The sequence below is a fragment of the Tubulanus polymorphus genome, chromosome 8 (assembly GCF_964204645.1).
Source record: "Tubulanus polymorphus chromosome 8, tnTubPoly1.2, whole genome shotgun sequence".
Classification (NCBI taxonomy): Eukaryota; Metazoa; Nemertea; class Palaeonemertea; order Tubulaniformes; family Tubulanidae; genus Tubulanus; species Tubulanus polymorphus.
In genome coordinates, this window is record NC_134032.1 from 14,178,524 (window position 1) to 14,197,672 (window position 19,149).

The 19,149-nt window shown below is 39.9% G+C and overlaps 2 protein-coding genes and 1 non-coding gene across 3 annotated transcripts; 2 read left to right on the forward strand and 1 right to left on the reverse strand.

Moving 5' to 3' along the window:
• The first annotated feature begins 71 nt into the window (after positions 1–71).
• On the forward strand, positions 72–7,868 carry LOC141909776 (chitinase domain-containing protein 1-like). The gene is made up of 11 exons (XM_074800382.1): positions 72–197; positions 3,038–3,190; positions 4,459–4,591; positions 4,829–4,870; positions 5,441–5,547; positions 6,009–6,070; positions 6,170–6,265; positions 6,444–6,527; positions 6,957–7,112; positions 7,208–7,285; positions 7,727–7,868. Exons 1-11 carry the CDS (start codon positions 99–101, stop codon positions 7,866–7,868), a joined length of 1,152 nt encoding a protein of 383 aa, XP_074656483.1. The 5' UTR covers positions 72–98.
• Positions 7,869–8,056: 188 nt separating this feature from the next.
• Positions 8,057–8,138, reverse strand: Trnal-uaa (transfer RNA leucine (anticodon UAA)). The gene has a single exon. It is a non-coding gene; the product is annotated as a tRNA-Leu (tRNA).
• A 1,671-nt stretch (positions 8,139–9,809) lies between these two features.
• LOC141910248 (tubulin alpha-1A chain) lies at positions 9,810–12,330 on the forward strand. Its single transcript, XM_074800980.1, has 3 exons — positions 9,810–9,966; positions 10,558–10,780; positions 11,050–12,330. The coding sequence occupies exons 1-3, from the start codon at positions 9,964–9,966 to the stop codon at positions 12,177–12,179; spliced, it is 1,356 nt and encodes a 451-aa protein (XP_074657081.1). The 5' UTR covers positions 9,810–9,963; the 3' UTR covers positions 12,180–12,330.
• Positions 12,331–19,149: the final 6,819 nt, after the last annotated feature.

Consider the following 19,149-nt stretch of genomic DNA (forward strand, 5'->3'; position numbering starts at 1 on the left):
GACTCGTGCGCCATCTATCAGATTTTCTACTCAGCTGAGGTCATCCTAAATGCCGATTAAAACCGTCCGTCATTATTGTCAGAAAGGTAGCCGGTGTAATGGACTTGAAGTTTTTTGTAGTGGTTTTATTTGTCGGTTTTCTGGAGTTGACAGTCGATGTCACTGATGCCAGCAAGAAGAAAACGAAGAAAGAAAAGGTAGGGAGCGTCTGCCTTTTAGATGTCCAAATCTAAAATCCAAATCTTAAATCACCTCTCTTTCTTTGCCCTTTTTTGGCTTTGGTTGGAACTATTGCTCTTAAACCATGACAACATTCTTTATAACCAAAAGGTCCACACTTACACTGACACCTTACATTAAAGGAACTGGGTAAAAGTGCAGATCCGCACCTCTCCGCGTAAACGGTTCAATCAATTACATTAAATATCATTGTTTTAGATTCAAAATGTCATCAGCAATTCACAGTACATTGCCATTAGTTAATTTTAAATCTTCACTAGAAAGATTTTAGCCTGGATTCTGTCAATCAGTAGATTGCGTCAATCACGAGAGGTGCGGATCTGCACTTTTACCAATGACAAATTACAAGTCCTATTTCTTTCGATCTGTAGGTGTTTTTGAAGCAACTCGAATCTACACAAATCGAATCGTCTAGCGACGCACTTCAATGATTTGTTTGCCACATTTAACCACAAAGCCCCAACAAACGACTGGATCATCGCTCCTCCAGACGCTTTGATTTGATTTTTAAGATGGCGCTTATGATAGTAGCGTTCGGTGACGGTTCAGAAACAAAATGGCGTCCTTTTCAATTGCAGAAGATTCAAGTTCTGGTTCTAGAGAGTAGGGTCATTTTTGTGATTCGATATTTATCACTTGATAGGTGATAGTAATCGATGGAGTAAGAAAGGATTTGATACGAGGTGCTTAAATAAAACGCCTTACTGCCCAAAAGGTTGCTGCTAAGCGGCCGTCAGTGTGTATTTAGCCAATCAGGATGCTTGTTTTTTAAAGGCACATTTGCTATGCACCTGATTGGCCTGTTATATAGACTGGTAGCCACTCAGCTGCAACCAGTCCGCCCAAGAACCAAGAAACATTGAGCAATGAAGGGCTTGCATCCAGGGTTTGTGTTGGCGTCAGCAGGAGGCAATCAAACCCTGGCAAGCTAGGATATATTGTATATATTGTAAATTGAACTAATGGAAAATCTGTATCAATTTGTGTTATTGGTGCCAGTTGCCCCAGCGATGCTTTCTCCGCCCCAGGGCCAAGGCCATGATGTCCACGGCTTGTTTTCTGAATTTATCATTAGTCAAACAATATATTAGAAAATTCACCGATGAATCTAAGATCGACAAAGCCAGACCTATTTTCCTCAAAACCATACCCTTGATGGGGATTTTTATATACCCCAAACCACGTATTCGTTCTAAAAATCCGACAACTTCACAAATCAAATAGACGGCTACAACAGTGAGGACCATTCTCAAAACCCGGCCTTCACGATTCGATGAATTGTCTATGACGACACCCAGTTTGGAGCGTTTCACAGTTTTACGTAAGACAACTGTCGTTATAAGGATAAAGTTTATCGCAAATAGACAACACAAAGGTGTCATTACGGTTAGATAAATAAACAAGTACCGGGAACTTATAGTGAAAGTCCATCGATCAAAAACCTTAGGTGGTAGAAATTCTGTGTACTTAGTAAGTTTCGTAACGTAAGGCCAACTTAATGGGCAATGTATGATTTCAATAGTCCTCCGTGGAATAAAATAAACGAAATGTCCACCTGTTGCGACAAGTGAAATGACACCCATAGCGCTCAGAGAAATAGATTTTAGCTGCCACTTCCGAGATTTGATTGGAAACAATACGACGATTAACCGCTCTAGACTGAGCAGTACAGTGCACCAGTTACGAGTCGTCTGGAAGATATAGAAAAACGGCTGAGCAACAGTGATGAAAACTGCACCGAATATCCAGTCATCAACGCGGAATAGTACATCACCTAAAACAGCGTAGATGTACGCGGTTCGGAGCGGATACAGAATAAACGTCGCTATCATAAACAATATGTCGTTAACGGCTAAAACTTTCACCAGGAAATAAACATCGCTTTTGAATTGACGTAAAACTAAAATCGTGAATATGTTTAACATGAGTCCGATAACGGAGGCCGGGAAATAAAACCCTAGATATATTAAAACGCTGAATTTAAAGTTCCATTTTATCGGGCGAGCTCGAAATCGTTCACACAAATTGAGTGTCACCACTCGAATTGTACTTGTGTTCATCTTATTGCAATCTGAAATGAAGCAGATATCTCCTCAGTCGTTGTCCATTCCGTTTACGCAATTCAAATCTTGTAGGCCCTAATTTGACGTGTTTTGATGACAGAACGAGAGATATAAACCTTATACGGAAAATGTTGTAGTTTTATTCTACTGATAAATTGAAAAGCCAACTTCACGTATTGTGTCACGTCCCGTCAAATTGAGTTCATGATTCTTCCCAATGTTCTATTCAGCATCACGATTAGAATTATTGAGTTGCCGAACTCGACCACAATTCTGCTGCTGCTGCTGTTGTCCTCAAAGCCACATTTATTCATACCGTTCTTTCAGAATGTTCTATAGACTGATTACATTGTTTGTCAGTGAATAGTACTACATATTTTACATTCGTTTATAAACCTTTGTAGAAATATATTTTATTATTTAATTATCTTTTAGAAAACGTACATGGAATTCAAAATAGTTCTCGATTCATATTTTGCTGGCGCACATCAGTGCATGGCTAGCTTCTTTTGAAAAATATAATACTGACATTCTCAGGTTGGTCTCGTAAAAGTTGACCCAGTGTACGATAGTTCTCAAAATCAGTTCAGTTTATTTAACCCTAATGTAGTCAAAGGGTTGATATAAGAGTTAGGGCCTAAATCATGTTCAGTTCTCCACTGTTTTTATATTCCATCCTGATTTACAAATTAAACAAAACAACTATTAATTTGTAGAAATTCTTATTTTTTCAGCCGCTGAAATTATCGGATAAAAACGTCCGAGATCGAGATCTCGTCGGCGAAAAAATCAAAGCGAAATCGATAATAAACGAATATCGATCTTACTGCGATCGGTGTAGAATTGATAAACTATTTCAAGGATCTACTTTGGGATACGTCACTCCGGTAAGTCCAGAACAATAGAACGAGATTGCACGGTCAAAGTTCATTATAACGCTGCCATCCTTTTTAATGTCACTTCTCATACTCTTTATCATTAACATTTTGGAGAAAATGTTAATGAGCCTGTGTAAGGCTAAATTCGTTATGACATTATATTTCTCGGCGGTCCCTCACGGTGGCATTATAAACGACTTATAGTGTATTTACGGATTTATCCTGTCAACCGTCAAATATAATGTCATACTCTTTATCAACATTTTTCAGAGAAAATATTTGCTCAATTGAACTCAATTTCAATCAGACCATTCTGTGTAACGCTAAATTCATAATGACATTATATTTCTCGGCGGTCCCTCACAATGGCATTATAAACGACTTATAGTGTATTTACGGATTTATCCTGTCAACCGTCAAATATAATGTCATACTCTTTATCAACATTTTTCAGAGAAAATATTTGCTCAATTGAACTCAATTTCAATCAGACCATTCTGTGTAACGCTAAATTCGTAATGACATTATATTTCTCGGCGGTCCCTCACGGTGGCATTATAAACGACTTAAAGTGTATTTACGGATTTATCCTGTCGATGGGCACAATTCAGCGCAGGGGCTCGTATCAGAGTTGTAGGTAGTGTAAAAATGATTATCTGTTAATCCAGTGTTTACTATCAAAAATACAAAAAGAAATGTATTTTTGCTACTATGTGCACTGGATTAACAGATAATCCTTTTTACACTACCACTCTGATCTGATGCAATTCAGTTTCCTAATTGGGGATCATTCATTTATTACGTACTCATAAAATTTGAATTTTTCAACCCCCCTCCCGCTCTGTACGCAAAATCGGCCATTTTTTCATATACATTAAGCATTACAGTACGCAATTGCACTGACCCCTCCCCCCTCCCCTAATGCGTACGTAATAAATGAATGACCCCTTGATAAAAGATCCTCAGTTCAATTACCATTATCGATATCATTATAGTGGCGTTATAACGAACTTACACTGTATTTATGCTGCGTTTTGTCACTTTGATGAGACGAGAAGATACAAAATATCCGTGTATGATTATAACGTGTATGAAGCCAAAATTGAAAAGTTTATATCAAAATGATTATATGTAAGAGCAACGTTTCGCGTAAATGCTATTAGCCATCATCAGGCGTACTGATTATTAGCACTTTTCAATTTTGGCTTCATTATTGTGGAATTTCTCTTGTTGTCACTTTGATCTGATGTAAATCTATATTTTGTATATCTATCTAGTGGAACAGTCACGGTTACGACGTTGCCAAGTTATTCGGAGATAAGTTCACGTACGTGTCGCCGGTATGGTTACAGGTGAAATATAAACGATCGGGAGTTTACGTCATCGAAGGAGGGCACGATATTGATGACGGTAATTCAGTTAGAAATTAGAATCCAATGATCGAACTTGGGTCAAATTTTTACTCGAGATCGGTCGAAACTGCATCTTGAAAATCTATTACTTTCGGGAAAAATGTTACAATGCTGATAAATTTAAATCTGAGGACAATATTATTATTTGTTCCTTTAAACTTTTCGAATGCACAGTTTTGAATTTTTCCATCCAAAAAATCGTGAATGATTCTTAAAATTTTGTTATTTCTTTCAGGTTGGATAAAAGACGTAAAAACAAATAGAAATACATTGATAGGTAAATAAAACACCAAATCATACTTTCAATCTAAAGCGCTTGTTATGTAGCATTTAAAGAGACAATTAATCTTAAACTCTTGTACCGATACATAAATAACTAATTAATTAACGCTTTCAGTGCTTTAGTTAATACCCTATAGTGCTAGAGATAATTTGAAAATTCTGGAAAATTCTGAAAAACTCCACCCTAGTGTGTTGAATAACGGGAATACCACTACAGTGCATCTACACCGCGGCGCGGTGTATCGTTAGTTACTAGTATTTCACTATGTTTGACAGGTGCTGTCATTTTTCAAGAGGGATAATTACTAATTACATCAGTACACCGCGGTGTACTAGCAAAATCTATCACTGATTTGTACACCGCACTGCGGTGTAGACGCACTGAAAGGGTTAAATTGACAATGTTATATATTGACAAGTGCTGCCATTTTTTGAAGAGAGATAATTACTAATTACATCAATACACCGCTGTGCGGTGTACTAGCAAAATCTATCACTGATTCGTACACCGCACTGTGGTGTAGACGCACTGAAAGGGTTAAATTGACAATGTTATATTTTCCAGTGCCACGAGTCCTATTCGATGGTTGGTCGGCCGCTGATTACGATAGTTTATTTACTAATGAAGATAGTATGGAAGATTGTATAGATTCTATGCTGAATTTCGTCAAGGTACAAACTACAGTCGTGCAGAATAAATTTGTCCGTCAGAAATAAAAAATAGGAAATGTCGAAGAAGCTCTCTCTGGCTCAGGATGAAAGATGTTACTGAGGGTCTTACTGTTGATTACTGATCAATTTAAACAGAAATATGAAAGATGTTACTGAGGGTCTTACTGTTGATTACTGATTAATTTGAACAGAAATTTTGAAAGATATTATGGGGGTCTTACTGTTGATTACTGATTAATTTAAACAGAAATTTTGAAAGATGTTACTGAGGGTCTTACTGTCGATTACTGATTAATCTGAACATTTTCTTCCATATTTCCAATGAAATGTTACTGAAAAAAAATCAATTTGTTACTGATAGCACTTTTCGGTGGTTGGCAGTCCTGAGGATGTATGTCAGGTACCGTGGTTTTTTCTCTTTCATTTTTATGGTACGGTAATTCCTTTGGTGCATTTTTTAGAGTCATAATTTCGATGGGATCGTTGTTGAGATTTGGTCACAACTATCCGGATATAGACAGAGGTGCGTTGTGCGCGTCTAAAACGAGTTCATGAAACCCACCGCAAATATCTTATGAAAAAAAAAGATCGTCTTAAATATTTTAAATCTTTTTCTTTCCAGTGACCTCGTTCATTTCCTCGAACATCTCGGCGAAACATTTCAGAAAAATTATAAAAAGTTGATACTAGTGCTACCGCCTCCCCGCGGCCGAGGAGAGTAAGTTCAGTGATGATTTTCTCGACATCGCAGTTTTATGTAAAAATCCGACTTCACAGAGATCTATTCAAAGTGACTAAACACTTGAGTCGTTTCGAATAAATCTCTGACGGTGCGAAGAAATATCGTTGTAAGAAGGCGTTAGTTTTGATTTTCAGCGTTGTGTCTATATTTTCAGTATAACCCCAGCTGAGTTTAGAAAACTTGCCCCGGTGATCGACGCGTTTAGTTTAATGACTTATGATTTTTCTCATCCTGGGAGGTAAGTTTACTTAGCTAACAATTGGCCGTGTGACAAACACAGTCTAGGGCACGTGCAATAATCCTGGGCAATCAACTCTGCGGCATGCGGAGTGCTGGGCGTGTAATCATTCAAGGTAATCGGCTCTTTGACTAGCACAGTTGGGGCCGGTAGTAGTTAATTTGTCACCATCAATATGTACAAAATGAATGATAACAAAATTGATTAGGGACAATGAGGTGACAGGAGCCTGAGTACAGACATAAAGGCTGTATCCAAAAGGCACCTTGACATAAAAAGGAACAAATTAAAGAAAAAAAAACAAATGAAAAGGGATGAAATGCTGAAAAATGAAGATGAATTTATATCATGCAGATATGATAATCCCGGGCAATCCAGTATGCGGCCAGCATCCAATTTAAAATGAATCATTGTCAATTTTTGTTGTAGACCAGGACCTAACTCGCCATTACAATGGATCAGACAGTGTGTGCTAGCTCTAGAACCGAATGAAGACTCTCCTTACAGAAAAAAAATATTACTGGGTTTAAATTTCTACGGAAATGATTTCTATAGCGGAGCAGGCGGGCCCATTCTTGGCAACAGGTAGAAATTTTCAGAGATTCGGATTCACGATATTGGAAGTTAGAAAACTCTTGCTTTTATTTTTGACCCGATTATGTTTTTGAATATTTTTGTAGGTATATTGAATTACTGGAACAATATAAACCAAAACTAAGATGGGATAAAGAGTCAAGTGAACACATGTTCAGATACGTGTAAGTCTCTCCCCCTTCTCCATCTCTAATCTAATATTTGATCCCTTCCCTCCCACCCTGTTCCCTCGACCCTCCCACCCCCTATTCCCCATCTGGTAGCTGATCTGTCCCTCCTTATCTCCAACTCTCCTCTTTCTCAGCCCTCTCTGTTCCCACTCTTCTAGTCTTCCTCTCTCCCTTTCCCCCTCTCCCACTTTCCCCCTCTCACCCCCTGAATCCTCCTCTAACACCTGGCTGCTGATCTGTCCCATTCTTCCTCTTCTCTTTCTCCCCTTCCTCCTTTCCCCCTCTCTCTCCACTTTCTCCATTTCTTCCCCTCCCTATCTCTCCCCTCTATCCTTTTTCTCCCTCTCCCATATCTCTCTCCTTTGTCTCTTTCATCCCCCTAGCTCTAATTCATGCATCTTTAAATGAAAACACTTGATATCTCTATTGATACAGGACGGACCAGGGTGAACACAATGTCTACTATCCAACTCTACAATCTATACAGAACCGACTAGACCTTGCTACCGAACTGGGCACTGGTATATCCATCTGGGAAATCGGTCAAGGTCTCGATTATTTCTACGATTTACTGTAAATTATTTCAACTTTTATTTTTTAATAAAAATGTCTCATAAGAATTGGTTGATAGTTGTTTCATCAGCGGTTTATGCGAGGAAACGAACTGAAGGGGATACATTCATGAAAATTGAAAAACGTAATTTCTTTCACGTGGAATATTATAAAATGGAAATGCTAACATTAGTCAAGACTTAGAAAAATATTTACCAGGAGTGGGGTTCGAACCCACGCGGACACCGTCCATTGGAACTTAAGTCCAACGCCTTAACCACTCGGCCATCCTGGTTCATGCCAGAGCTAGTCGATTTTATAGTATATAAATGGTAAGAGATTTTCCAAAGCTCTAACTTGGTTTTTGTGGACGGATTTATTAGCATCATATTTATAAATCATGATTGTTTTAGGTATATTTCATGTTTTATACGCTGGCTTAAATACATTTTGTTGGATTGGAGCATTCCGCTGATGCGAATCGGTATGCTCCGTTTTGCGCGGACCTGTGCTGCGCCGTGAGCTCCGAGTGGCACCTACACGATGTTTGGTACCTTACTCAATGTTTGGTGTTATAGCGCGCCGCTGATTTTTTTTCATCTAATTGGTCTATATTTCACAAAAACCTAAATAGTCCTCAGTTAAGGATAAAGTAATGGGACCCTTAACTGAAGACTATTTAGTTTTTTGTGAAATATAGACCTATTTCTACATCTCTTATCAAGTTATCGAATTTCACTAACGCGTCACGGCTCGCCACGCCGTCGCGGGACCCTTCCTCTCGAACTGATGCCCTGAAACAAGGGCCCTCTAGAACTGAGTAGGGGAATAATGCGGACCTAGAACAAAATACCGCAGCCGATATGTATGCCAAAATGGCAAACTGCCTGGGCCGTTTGCAATATGGAAAACAATCTGTTGCAATCCTTTGACGGTCGGTGTCCTCGGGGTATGAGTACCCCGTTAAGGTATTTCATTAATCAAAGGAATTCCAATAAACTCGATAAACATGACAATATCGAACCGGCTATAGTCATTGTTTATCAGATTTTTATTTTGACGACCGTGAACCCGCGACGGAAGAATGAGTCATCACCACTGATTCAATGACGTTTACTGCACTCTTTGTCTAGTTTTATTGATCGATCTTTTAACGAACTCATTTATTGATTTAATTTGAATATTTGCTCGGCCACCACATTCTTCCCTAACAGTTGTGTTTGTTGTTTAATTGAGGAACCGGTTTCTTTTGTTTGACGAGTTCAAGAATTTTCTAGAACGATTCTATTGCGGAAACGACTGCGGCTTGTTTATATATATATATATATATATATCCTCGTAGATGCATTTAGATGATTGAGAAGTTTGAATTTCAAAATATTTTTATTTCCGGAGCTTGATGGATATTTCTTCGCTGATAGAAATACATTACACGCGGGCGTTAATTTAAGGAAAATCCTGGGCGTTGATCAGAGGATCCATATACACATAATATCTGGTCCATTTCAAATACCGTGTTATCGGTTATTTTGCATGATGCTTAGATTATCTTTAGATTTTAATTAGTAAATCCCTAAGTTCCAGGCTACGGTAGTTTCGTTTGTACTAAATGTTTAATCTAGCTTGGTTAATTCTATATATTCAAGTTCAATGCTTTCTCGCGTGAAGTTATATTCCATCTCCATAATGAAATGGTTTAACGACGCATACGGCTCCATGGCGACGACGGATATTTTTGCCAACAATCATTTCAGTTGTCGCGTCATTGTTGCGAAAATTATGCTAATTTGCCAATTGTTGTAATTCCCTTTTAGAGACGCTTCTCCGAATCATGAAATAAGAAGATTTACAGTTGAAAATGAGACGTTTCAAATTCGAAATTAACAATCGGTTCAAATAATCATAGCATTGAACCGCTCAGGTGTGCGATACGCGAGGCATTGTTTGTCGCTTTGTTGATATGGTCTCCTAGGCGACCGGGCAGACGGCTATAAAAGGCCGCGCAGACGGATCGCGCTCATTCCACTTGGCGCTCGACTCTTCACAAGTCTAACTGCTCCCGTGAGTGACAAATTCGTCTCCTCGACTTTTTTGATTCTCGAACACAACAACCTACAATCATGGTAAGTGCCATTTCTATTCGTTATCGATACAATATATCGATACAGTGTATTGATACAATGTATATCGAGGCAAGAGGTCCCGATACGTAGTATATTTTGTTGAAATTTGTTAACAATATTAGTAGTGAAATATCATTTTTTAAAGGGACTTTTTTTGACCCAGAATTTTGACCATGGAACCATTTTCTATGAAATGACGCGTTTCGACATTTTTACGATATTTGTAAATGGCGGTTTTCCGCTGCGGCTTTCGTGTGTTTCGGGATTTTTCTCCTAACCTGTTAGAAGCCCTAGGTCATATGTACACGTAGGAAAATTCCACTAGTTTCCCGCCATTCAGGTTTATTCTAAAGAGAGCCAAACATTACATTGTTATCGCTGTCACGTATTGAGTTCAGGTGCCCGAAATGCCTCGACTATCAACAATAACCTTATTATGTCTTCGTTTCTATAGCAATATCTTCAACACGTCCGCCTGACCCATTTGGTTATGATTGTATTGTGAACTCAATACAATGGACCCTGTCCCTTTAGGTACATCGCGCACCAGAAAACGGTTATTTTAAATTTCAAATTATTTTCTCTTTGCAGCGTGAATGTATCTCCATCCATGTCGGACAGGCCGGTGTACAGATCGGTAATGCCTGTTGGGAACTGTATTGTCTGGAGCACGGTATCCAGCCCGACGGTCAGATGCCCAGCGATAAAACTATCGGAGGCGGCGACGACAGTTTCAACACGTTCTTCAGCGAAACCGGCGCCGGTAAACACGTGCCCCGAGCCGTGTTCGTCGATCTGGAACCGACTGTAGTCGGTAAGTTAACACGATTATACAATTTACTGATCTGCAACCTGGAGCCCCTCCGCCCCCTACAGTGAGTTTGTAGTTCAAACATGTCTCTGATGAAGTACCTAACACATGTAAAGAGCAGACAATCACAGATTTCGAAAAAAGTGATTAATAACTGGCACCGGAGTGCAGGGTCCACTAGGTTGCGGACTGATACCCGCTGAGTCATTAAATTGTTGAGATAATTTATGATTTCATATGTTAACAGTCTGATTTTGTTTCTATCATTACAGATGAGGTTCGTACCGGAACCTACCGTCAACTGTTCCACCCCGAACAACTGATCACCGGTAAAGAAGATGCCGCCAATAACTACGCTCGTGGTCACTACACAATCGGTAAAGAGCTGGTTGACCTGGTTCTCGACCGAATCAGAAAGTTAGCCGACCAGTGCACCGGTCTTCAAGGTTTCCTGATCTTCCACTCGTTCGGCGGAGGTACCGGGTCCGGTTTCACCTCCCTGTTGATGGAACGACTGTCCGTCGATTATGGAAAGAAATCCAAACTCGAGTTCGCCGTTTACCCAGCCCCGCAGGTGTCTACAGCCGTCGTCGAGCCGTACAACTCCATCTTGACCACGCATACAACTCTGGAGCACTCCGACTGCGCTTTCATGGTCGACAACGAAGCCATCTACGATATCTGTCGTCGTAACCTCGACATCGAGCGTCCGACCTACACCAACTTGAACCGTCTGATCGGCCAGATAGTCAGCTCTATCACCGCCTCTCTTCGTTTCGATGGTGCGTTGAACGTCGATTTGACCGAGTTCCAGACGAATTTGGTACCGTACCCGCGTATCCATTTCCCTCTGGCTACCTACGCTCCGGTCATTTCGGCCGAGAAGGCTTACCACGAGCAGTTGTCGGTTGCTGAAATCACTAACGCCTGTTTCGAACCGGCTAACCAGATGGTGAAATGCGACCCACGTCACGGTAAATACATGGCCTGTTGTATGCTGTACCGCGGAGATGTCGTCCCCAAAGATGTCAACGCTGCTATCGCTACCATCAAGACCAAGAGAACCATCCAGTTCGTCGATTGGTGTCCGACCGGTTTCAAAGTCGGTATCAACTACCAGCCGCCGACTGTCGTGCCAGGAGGTGATCTGGCTAAGGTACAGAGAGCCGTCTGCATGTTGAGTAACACGACCGCTATCGCTGAAGCCTGGGCTCGTCTCGATCACAAGTTCGATCTGATGTACGCCAAACGCGCGTTCGTTCACTGGTACGTCGGCGAGGGTATGGAAGAGGGAGAGTTCTCAGAAGCTCGCGAAGATTTGGCCGCTTTGGAGAAAGATTACGAAGAGGTCGGCGTCGATTCCGTCGATGGAGAGGAAGAAGAGGAAGGCGAAGAATACTAAACTAGTGCGCCACCTAACGGCGTGACAACAACCATGCACATCAATTCGACGAAAACAATTTGTACTTAAAAATTCATTTTCATAAAGAAATAATATTTTGGTCTCTTTTTTGGTGGTCTAAATAAAAAAAAATTCTGCATTTGCACAAAAATATTCTTGTAGTTCGATTGTTCTCTTCGAGTTCTTATCACCACGCCAAGAGGAGGATTTGAGCACTTAACTACTAGAGGAATACCAGGAGGAAGACGAATCCCAGGAATACGAATACGAACTTGGTGGCAGCACTATACGGTCCCCTAGCGTGAATTCTATGAACTAATGCAACGATGAGGGCTGGTAGCGCCCGGAAGTTTAACATTAACCTCAATATAACTACGTTCTGAGCGATTTAAGTCAGTATTGTTTTCTGAAATGGAATTGACTGTATTTGATCGAGCGTATGGTCAATGGCGCGTGCAGTAGCCCGCGGTATTACATTAGTTCACAGAAATGACGCTAGGGGACCGTACGGTGCTGCCACCAATATACTGGTGTTGTTTCTAAGAACTAATGATATTTCGAAAACTTGGTGGCTGCACTATACGGTCCCCTAGCGTGAATTCCATGAACTAATGTAATGATGAGGGCTGGAAGTTTAACATTAACTTTAATATAACTACGTTCTGAGCGATTCAAGTCAGTATTGTTTTCTGAAATGGAATTGACTGTATTTGATCGAGCGTATGGTCAATTGCGCGTGCAGTAGCCCGCGGTATTACATTAGTTCACAGAAATGACGCTAGGGGACCGTCCGGTGCTGCCACTAATATACTGGTGTTTTTTCTATGAACTAATGACATTTCGTAAACTTGGTGGCAGCACTATACGGTCCCCTAGCGTGAATTCTATGAACTAATGTAGCGCCCGGAAGTTTAACATTAACCTCAATATAACTACGTTCTGAGCGATTTAAGTCAGTATTGTTTTCTGAAATGGAATTCACTGTATTTGATCGAGCGTATGGTCAATGGCGCGTGCAGTAGCCCGCGGTATTACATTAGTTCACAGAAATGACGCTAGGGGACCGTACGGTGCTGCCACCAATATACTGCTGTTGTTTCTAAGAACTAATGACATTTCGTAAACTTGGTGGCAGCACTATACGGTCCCCTAGCGTGAATTCTATGAACTAATGTAACGATGAGGGCTGGTAGCGCCCGGAAGTTTAACATTAACCTCAATATAACTACGTTCTGAGCGATTTAAGTCAGTATTGTTTTCTGAAATGGAATTGACTGTATTTGATCGAGCGTATGGTCAATGGCGCGTGCAGTAGCCCGCGGTATTACATTAGTTCACAGAAATGACGCTAGGGGACCGTACGGTGCTGCCACCAATATACTGGCGTTGTTTCTATGAACTAATGATATTTCGTAAACTTGGTGGCAGCACTATACGGTCCCCTAGCGTGAATTCTATGAACTAATGTAACGATGAGGGCTGGTAGCGCCCGGAAGTTTAACATTAACCTCAATATAACTACGTTCTGAGCGATTTAAGTCAGTATTGTTTTCTGAAATGGAATTGACTGTATTTGAAAGAGCGTATGGTCAATGGCGCGTGCAGTAGCCCGCGGTATTACGTTAGTTCACAGAAATGACGCTAGGGGACCGTACGGTGCTGCCACCAATACTTAGAAACTTTGATATATTAAAAACTCCAAATTTTCAATTAGCACAATTTATAAAAGATGGTTTAGATGTATATAGATCCCTCCTGTAGTCTAACAATTGTAAATAGTACACTGTATTTGTATATATTGTAAATACTATTGTTATGTTTTTAAAATATTTTCTATTTTTCTCTCGATATGTAAATATTTGTAAACAAAATTTTTTTTTTCCTCCACGTACCATGGAAATGGTTGGAGAGTAATAAATTATCTTATCAATATACTGGTGTTGTTTCTATGAACTAATGACATTTCGTAAACTTGGTGGCAGTACTACACGTCCCCTAGCGTGAATTCTATGAACTAATGTAACGATGAGGGCTGGTAGCGCCCGGAAGTTTAACATTAACCTCAATATAACTACGTTCTGAGCGATTTAAGTCAGTATTGTTTTCTGAAATGGAATTGACTGTATTTGAAAGAGCGTATGGTCAATGGCGCGTGCAGTAGCCCGCGGTATTACATTAGTTCACAGAAATGACGCTAGGGGACCGTACGGTCCTGCCACCAATATTTAGAAACTTTGATATATTAAAAACTCCAAATTTTCAATTAGCACAATTTATAAAAGATGGTTTAGATGTATATAGATCCCTCCTGTAGTCTTTCAATTGTAAATAGTACACTGTATTTGTATATATTGTAAATACTCTTGTTATGTTTTTAAAATATTTTTTATTTTTCTCTCGATATGTAAATATTTGTAAACAAAATCTTTTTTTTCCTCCACGTACCATGGAAATGGTTGGAGAGTAATAAATTATCTTATCAATATACTGGTGTTGTTTCTATGAACTAATGACTTTTCGTAAACTTGGTGGCAGCACTATACGGTCCCCTAGCGTGAATTCTATGAACTAATGTAACGATGAGGGCTGGTAGCGCCCGGAAGCTTAACATTAACCTCAATATAACTACGTTCTGAGCGATTTAAGTCAGTATTGTTTTCTGAAATGGAATTCACTGTATTTGATCGAGCGTATGGTCAATGGCGCGTGCAGTAGCCCGCGGTATTACATTAGTTCACAGAAATGACGCTAGGGGACCGTACGGTGCTGCCAACAATATACTGGCGTTATTTCTCTGAACTAATGACATTTCGTAAACTTGGTGGCAGCACTATACGGTCCCCTAGCGTGAATTCTATGAACTAATGTAACGATGAGGGCTGGTAGCGCCCGGAAGCTTAACATTAACCTCAATATAACTACGTTCTGAGCGATTTAAGTCAGTATTGTTTTCTGAAATGGAATTGACTGTATTTGATCGAGCGTATGGTCAATGGCGCGTGCAGTAGCCCGCGGTATTACATTAGTTCACAGAAATGACGCTAGGGGACCGTACGGTGCTGCCACCAATATACTGGCGTTATTTCTATGAACTAATGACATTTTGTAAACTTGGTGGCAGCACTATACGGTCCCCTAGCGTGAATTCTATGAACTAATGTATTGATGAGGGCTGGTATCGCCCGGAAGTTTAACATTAACCTCAATATAACTACGTTCTGAGCGATTTAAGTCAGTATTGTTTTCTGAAATGGAATTCACTGTATTTGATCGAGCATATGGTCAATGGCGCGTGCAGTAGCCCGCGGTATTACATTAGTTCACAGAAATGACGCTAGGGGACCGTACGGTGCTGCCACCAATATACGGGCGTTATTTCTATGAACTAATGACATTTCGTAAACTTGGTGGCAGCACTATACGGTCCCCTAGCGTGAATTCTATGAACTAATGTATTGATGAGGGCTGGTATCGCCCGGAAGTTTAACATTAACCTCAATATAACTACGTTCTGAGCGATTTAAGTCAGTATTGTTTTCTGAAATGGAATTCACTGTATTTGATCGAGCGTATGGTCAATGGCGCGTGCAGTAGCCCGCGGTATTACATTAGTTCACAGAAATGACGCTAGGGGACCGTACGGTGCTGCCACCAATATACTGCTGTTGTTTCTAAGAACTAATGACATTTCGTAAACTTGGTGGCAGCACTATACGGTCCCCTAGCGTGAATTCTATGAACTAATGTAACGATGAGGGCTGGTAGCGCCCGGAAGCTTAACATTAACCTCAATATAACTACGTTCTGAGCGATTTAAGTCAGTATTGTTTTCTGAAATGGAATTCACTGTATTTGATCGAGCGTATGGTCAATGGCGCGTGCAGTAGCCCGCGGTATTACATTAGTTCACAGAAATGACGCTAGGGGACCGTACGGTGCTGCCACCAATATACTGGCGTTATTTCTATGAACTAATGACATTTCGTAAACTTGGTGGCAGCACTATACGGTCCCCTAGCGTGAATTCTATGAACTAATGTAATGATGAGGGCTGGTATCGCCCGGAAGCTTAACTTTAACCTCAATATAACTACGTTCTGAGCGATTTAAGTCAGTATTGTTTTCTGAAATGGAATTGACTGTATTTGATCGAGCGTATGGTCAATGGCGCGTGCAGTAGCCCGCGGTATTACATTAGTTCACAGAAATGACGCTAGGGGACCGTACGGTGCTGCCACCAATATACTGGTGTTGTTTCTAAGAACTAATGATATTTCGTAAACTTGGTGGCAGCACTATACGGTCCCCTAGCGTGAATTCTATGAACTAATGTAACGATGAGGGCTGGTAGCGCCCGGAAGTTTAACATTAACCTCAATATAACTACGTTCTGAGCGATTTAAGTCAGTATTGTTTTCTGAAATGGAATTGACTGTATTTGAAAGAGCGTATAGTCAATGGCGCGTGCAGTAGCCCGCGGTATTACGTTAGTTCACAGAAATGACGCTAGGGGACCGTACGGTGCTGCCACCAATACTTAGAAACTTTGATATATTAAAAACTCCAAATTTTCAATTAGCACAATTTATAAAAGATGGTTTAGATGTATATAGATCCCTCCTGTAGTCTGTCAATTGTAAATAGTACACTGTATTTGTATATATTGTAAATACTATTGTTATGTTTTTAAAATATTTTCTATTTTTCTCTCGATATGTAAATATTTGTAAACAAAATCTTTTTTTTCCTCCACGTACCATGGAAATGGTTGGAGAGTAATAAATTATCTTATCAATATACTGGTGTTGTTTCTATGAACTAATGACATTTCGTAAACTTGGTGGCAGCACTATACGGTCCCCTAGCGTGAATTCTATGAACTAATGTAACGATGAGGGCTGGTAGCGCCCGGAAGTTTAACATTAACCTCAATATAACTACGTTCTGAGCGATTTAAGTCAGTATTGTTTTCTGAAATGGAATTGACTGTATTTGAAAGAGCGTATAGTCAATGGCGCGTGCAGTAGCCCGCGGTATTACGTTAGTTCACAGAAATGACGCTAGGGGACCGTACGGTGCTGCCACCAATATTTAGAAACTTTGATATATTAAAAACTCCAAATTTTCAATTAGCACAATTTATAAAAGATGGTTTAGATGTATATAGATCCCTCCTGTAGTCTGTCAATTGTAAATAGTACACTGTATTTGTATATATTGTAAATACTATTGTTATGTTTTTAAAATATTTTCTATTTTTCTCTCGATATGTAAATATTTGTAAACAAAATCTTTTTTTTCCTCCACGTACCATGGAAATGGTTGGAGAGTAATAAATTATCTTATCAATATACTGGTGTTGTTTCTATGAACTAATGACATTTCGTAAACTGGCTATACGGTCCCCTAGCGTGAATTCTATGAACTAATGTAACGATGAGGGCTGGTAGCGCCCGGAAGTTTAACATTAACCTCAATATAACTACGTTCTGAGCGATTTAAGTCAGTATTGTTTTCTGAAATGGAATTGACTGTATTTGATCGAGCGTATGGTCAATGGCGCGTGCAGTAGCCCGCGGTATTACATTAGTTCACAGAAATGACGTTAGGGGACCGTACGGTGCTGCCACCAATATACTGGCGTTATTTCTATGAACTAATGACATTTCGTAAACTTGGTGGCAGCACTATACGGTCCCCTAGCGTGAATTCAATGAACTAATGTAATGATGAGGGCTGGTAGCGCCCGGAAGCTTAACATTAACCTCAATATAACTACGTTCTGAGCGATTTAAGTCAGTATTGTTTTCTGAAATGGAATTGACTGTATTTGATCGAGCGTATGGTCAATGGCGCGTGCAGTAGCCCGCGGTATTACATTAGTTCACAGAAATGACGCTAGGGGACCGTACGGTGCTGCCACCAATATACTGGTGTTGTTTCTATGAACTAATGACATTTCGTAAATTGGCTATACGGTCCCCTAGCGTGAATTCTATGAACTAATGTAACGATGAGGGCTGGTAGCGCCCGGAAGTTTAACATTAACCTCAATATAACTACGTTCTGAGCGATTTAAGTCAGTATTGTTTTCTGAAATGGAATTGACTGTATTTGAAAGAGCGTATGGTCAATGGCGCGTGCAGTAGCCCGCGGTATTACGTTAGTTCACAGAAATGACGCTAGGGGACCGTACGGTGCTGCCACCAATATTTAGAAACTTTGATATATTAAAAACTCCAAATTTTCAATTAGCACAATTTATAAAAGATGGTTTAGATGTATATAGATCCCTCCTGTAGTCTTTCAATTGTAAATAGTACACTGTATTTGTATATATTGTAAATACTCTTGTTATGTTTTTAAAATATTTTTTATTTTTCTCTCGATATGTAAATATTTGTTCTGAGCGATTTAAGTCAGTATTGTTTTCTGAAATGGAATTCACTGTATTTGATCGAGCGTATAGTCAATGGCGCGTGCAATAGCCCGCGGTATTACATTAGTTCACAGAAATGACGCTAGGGGACCGTACGGTGCTGCCACCAATATACTGGTGTTATTTCTATGAACTAATGACATTTCGTAAACTTGGTGGCAGCACTATACGGTCCCCTAGCGTGAATTCTATGAACTAATGTATTGATGAGGGCTGGTAGCGCCCGGAAGTTTAACATTAACCTCAATATAACTACGTGTTTAGTTTTTTTCAGTTTAGAATAGGATCCCACCTATTACGTGTACATAGATTTTCTAATCTCCATCTACCTAGAAACGAAAGAATGTGCCCAATCTGCAATGTTTTTGGGGATGAATTTCATTTTCTCTTTGATTGTAAGATTCTTGCCGAACTTCACAATGCCGTTCCGAATTTAGAAACATTTAGAAACTTTGATATATTAAAAACTCCAAATTTTCAATTAGCACAATTTATAAAAGATGGTTTAGATGTATATAGATCCCTCCTGTA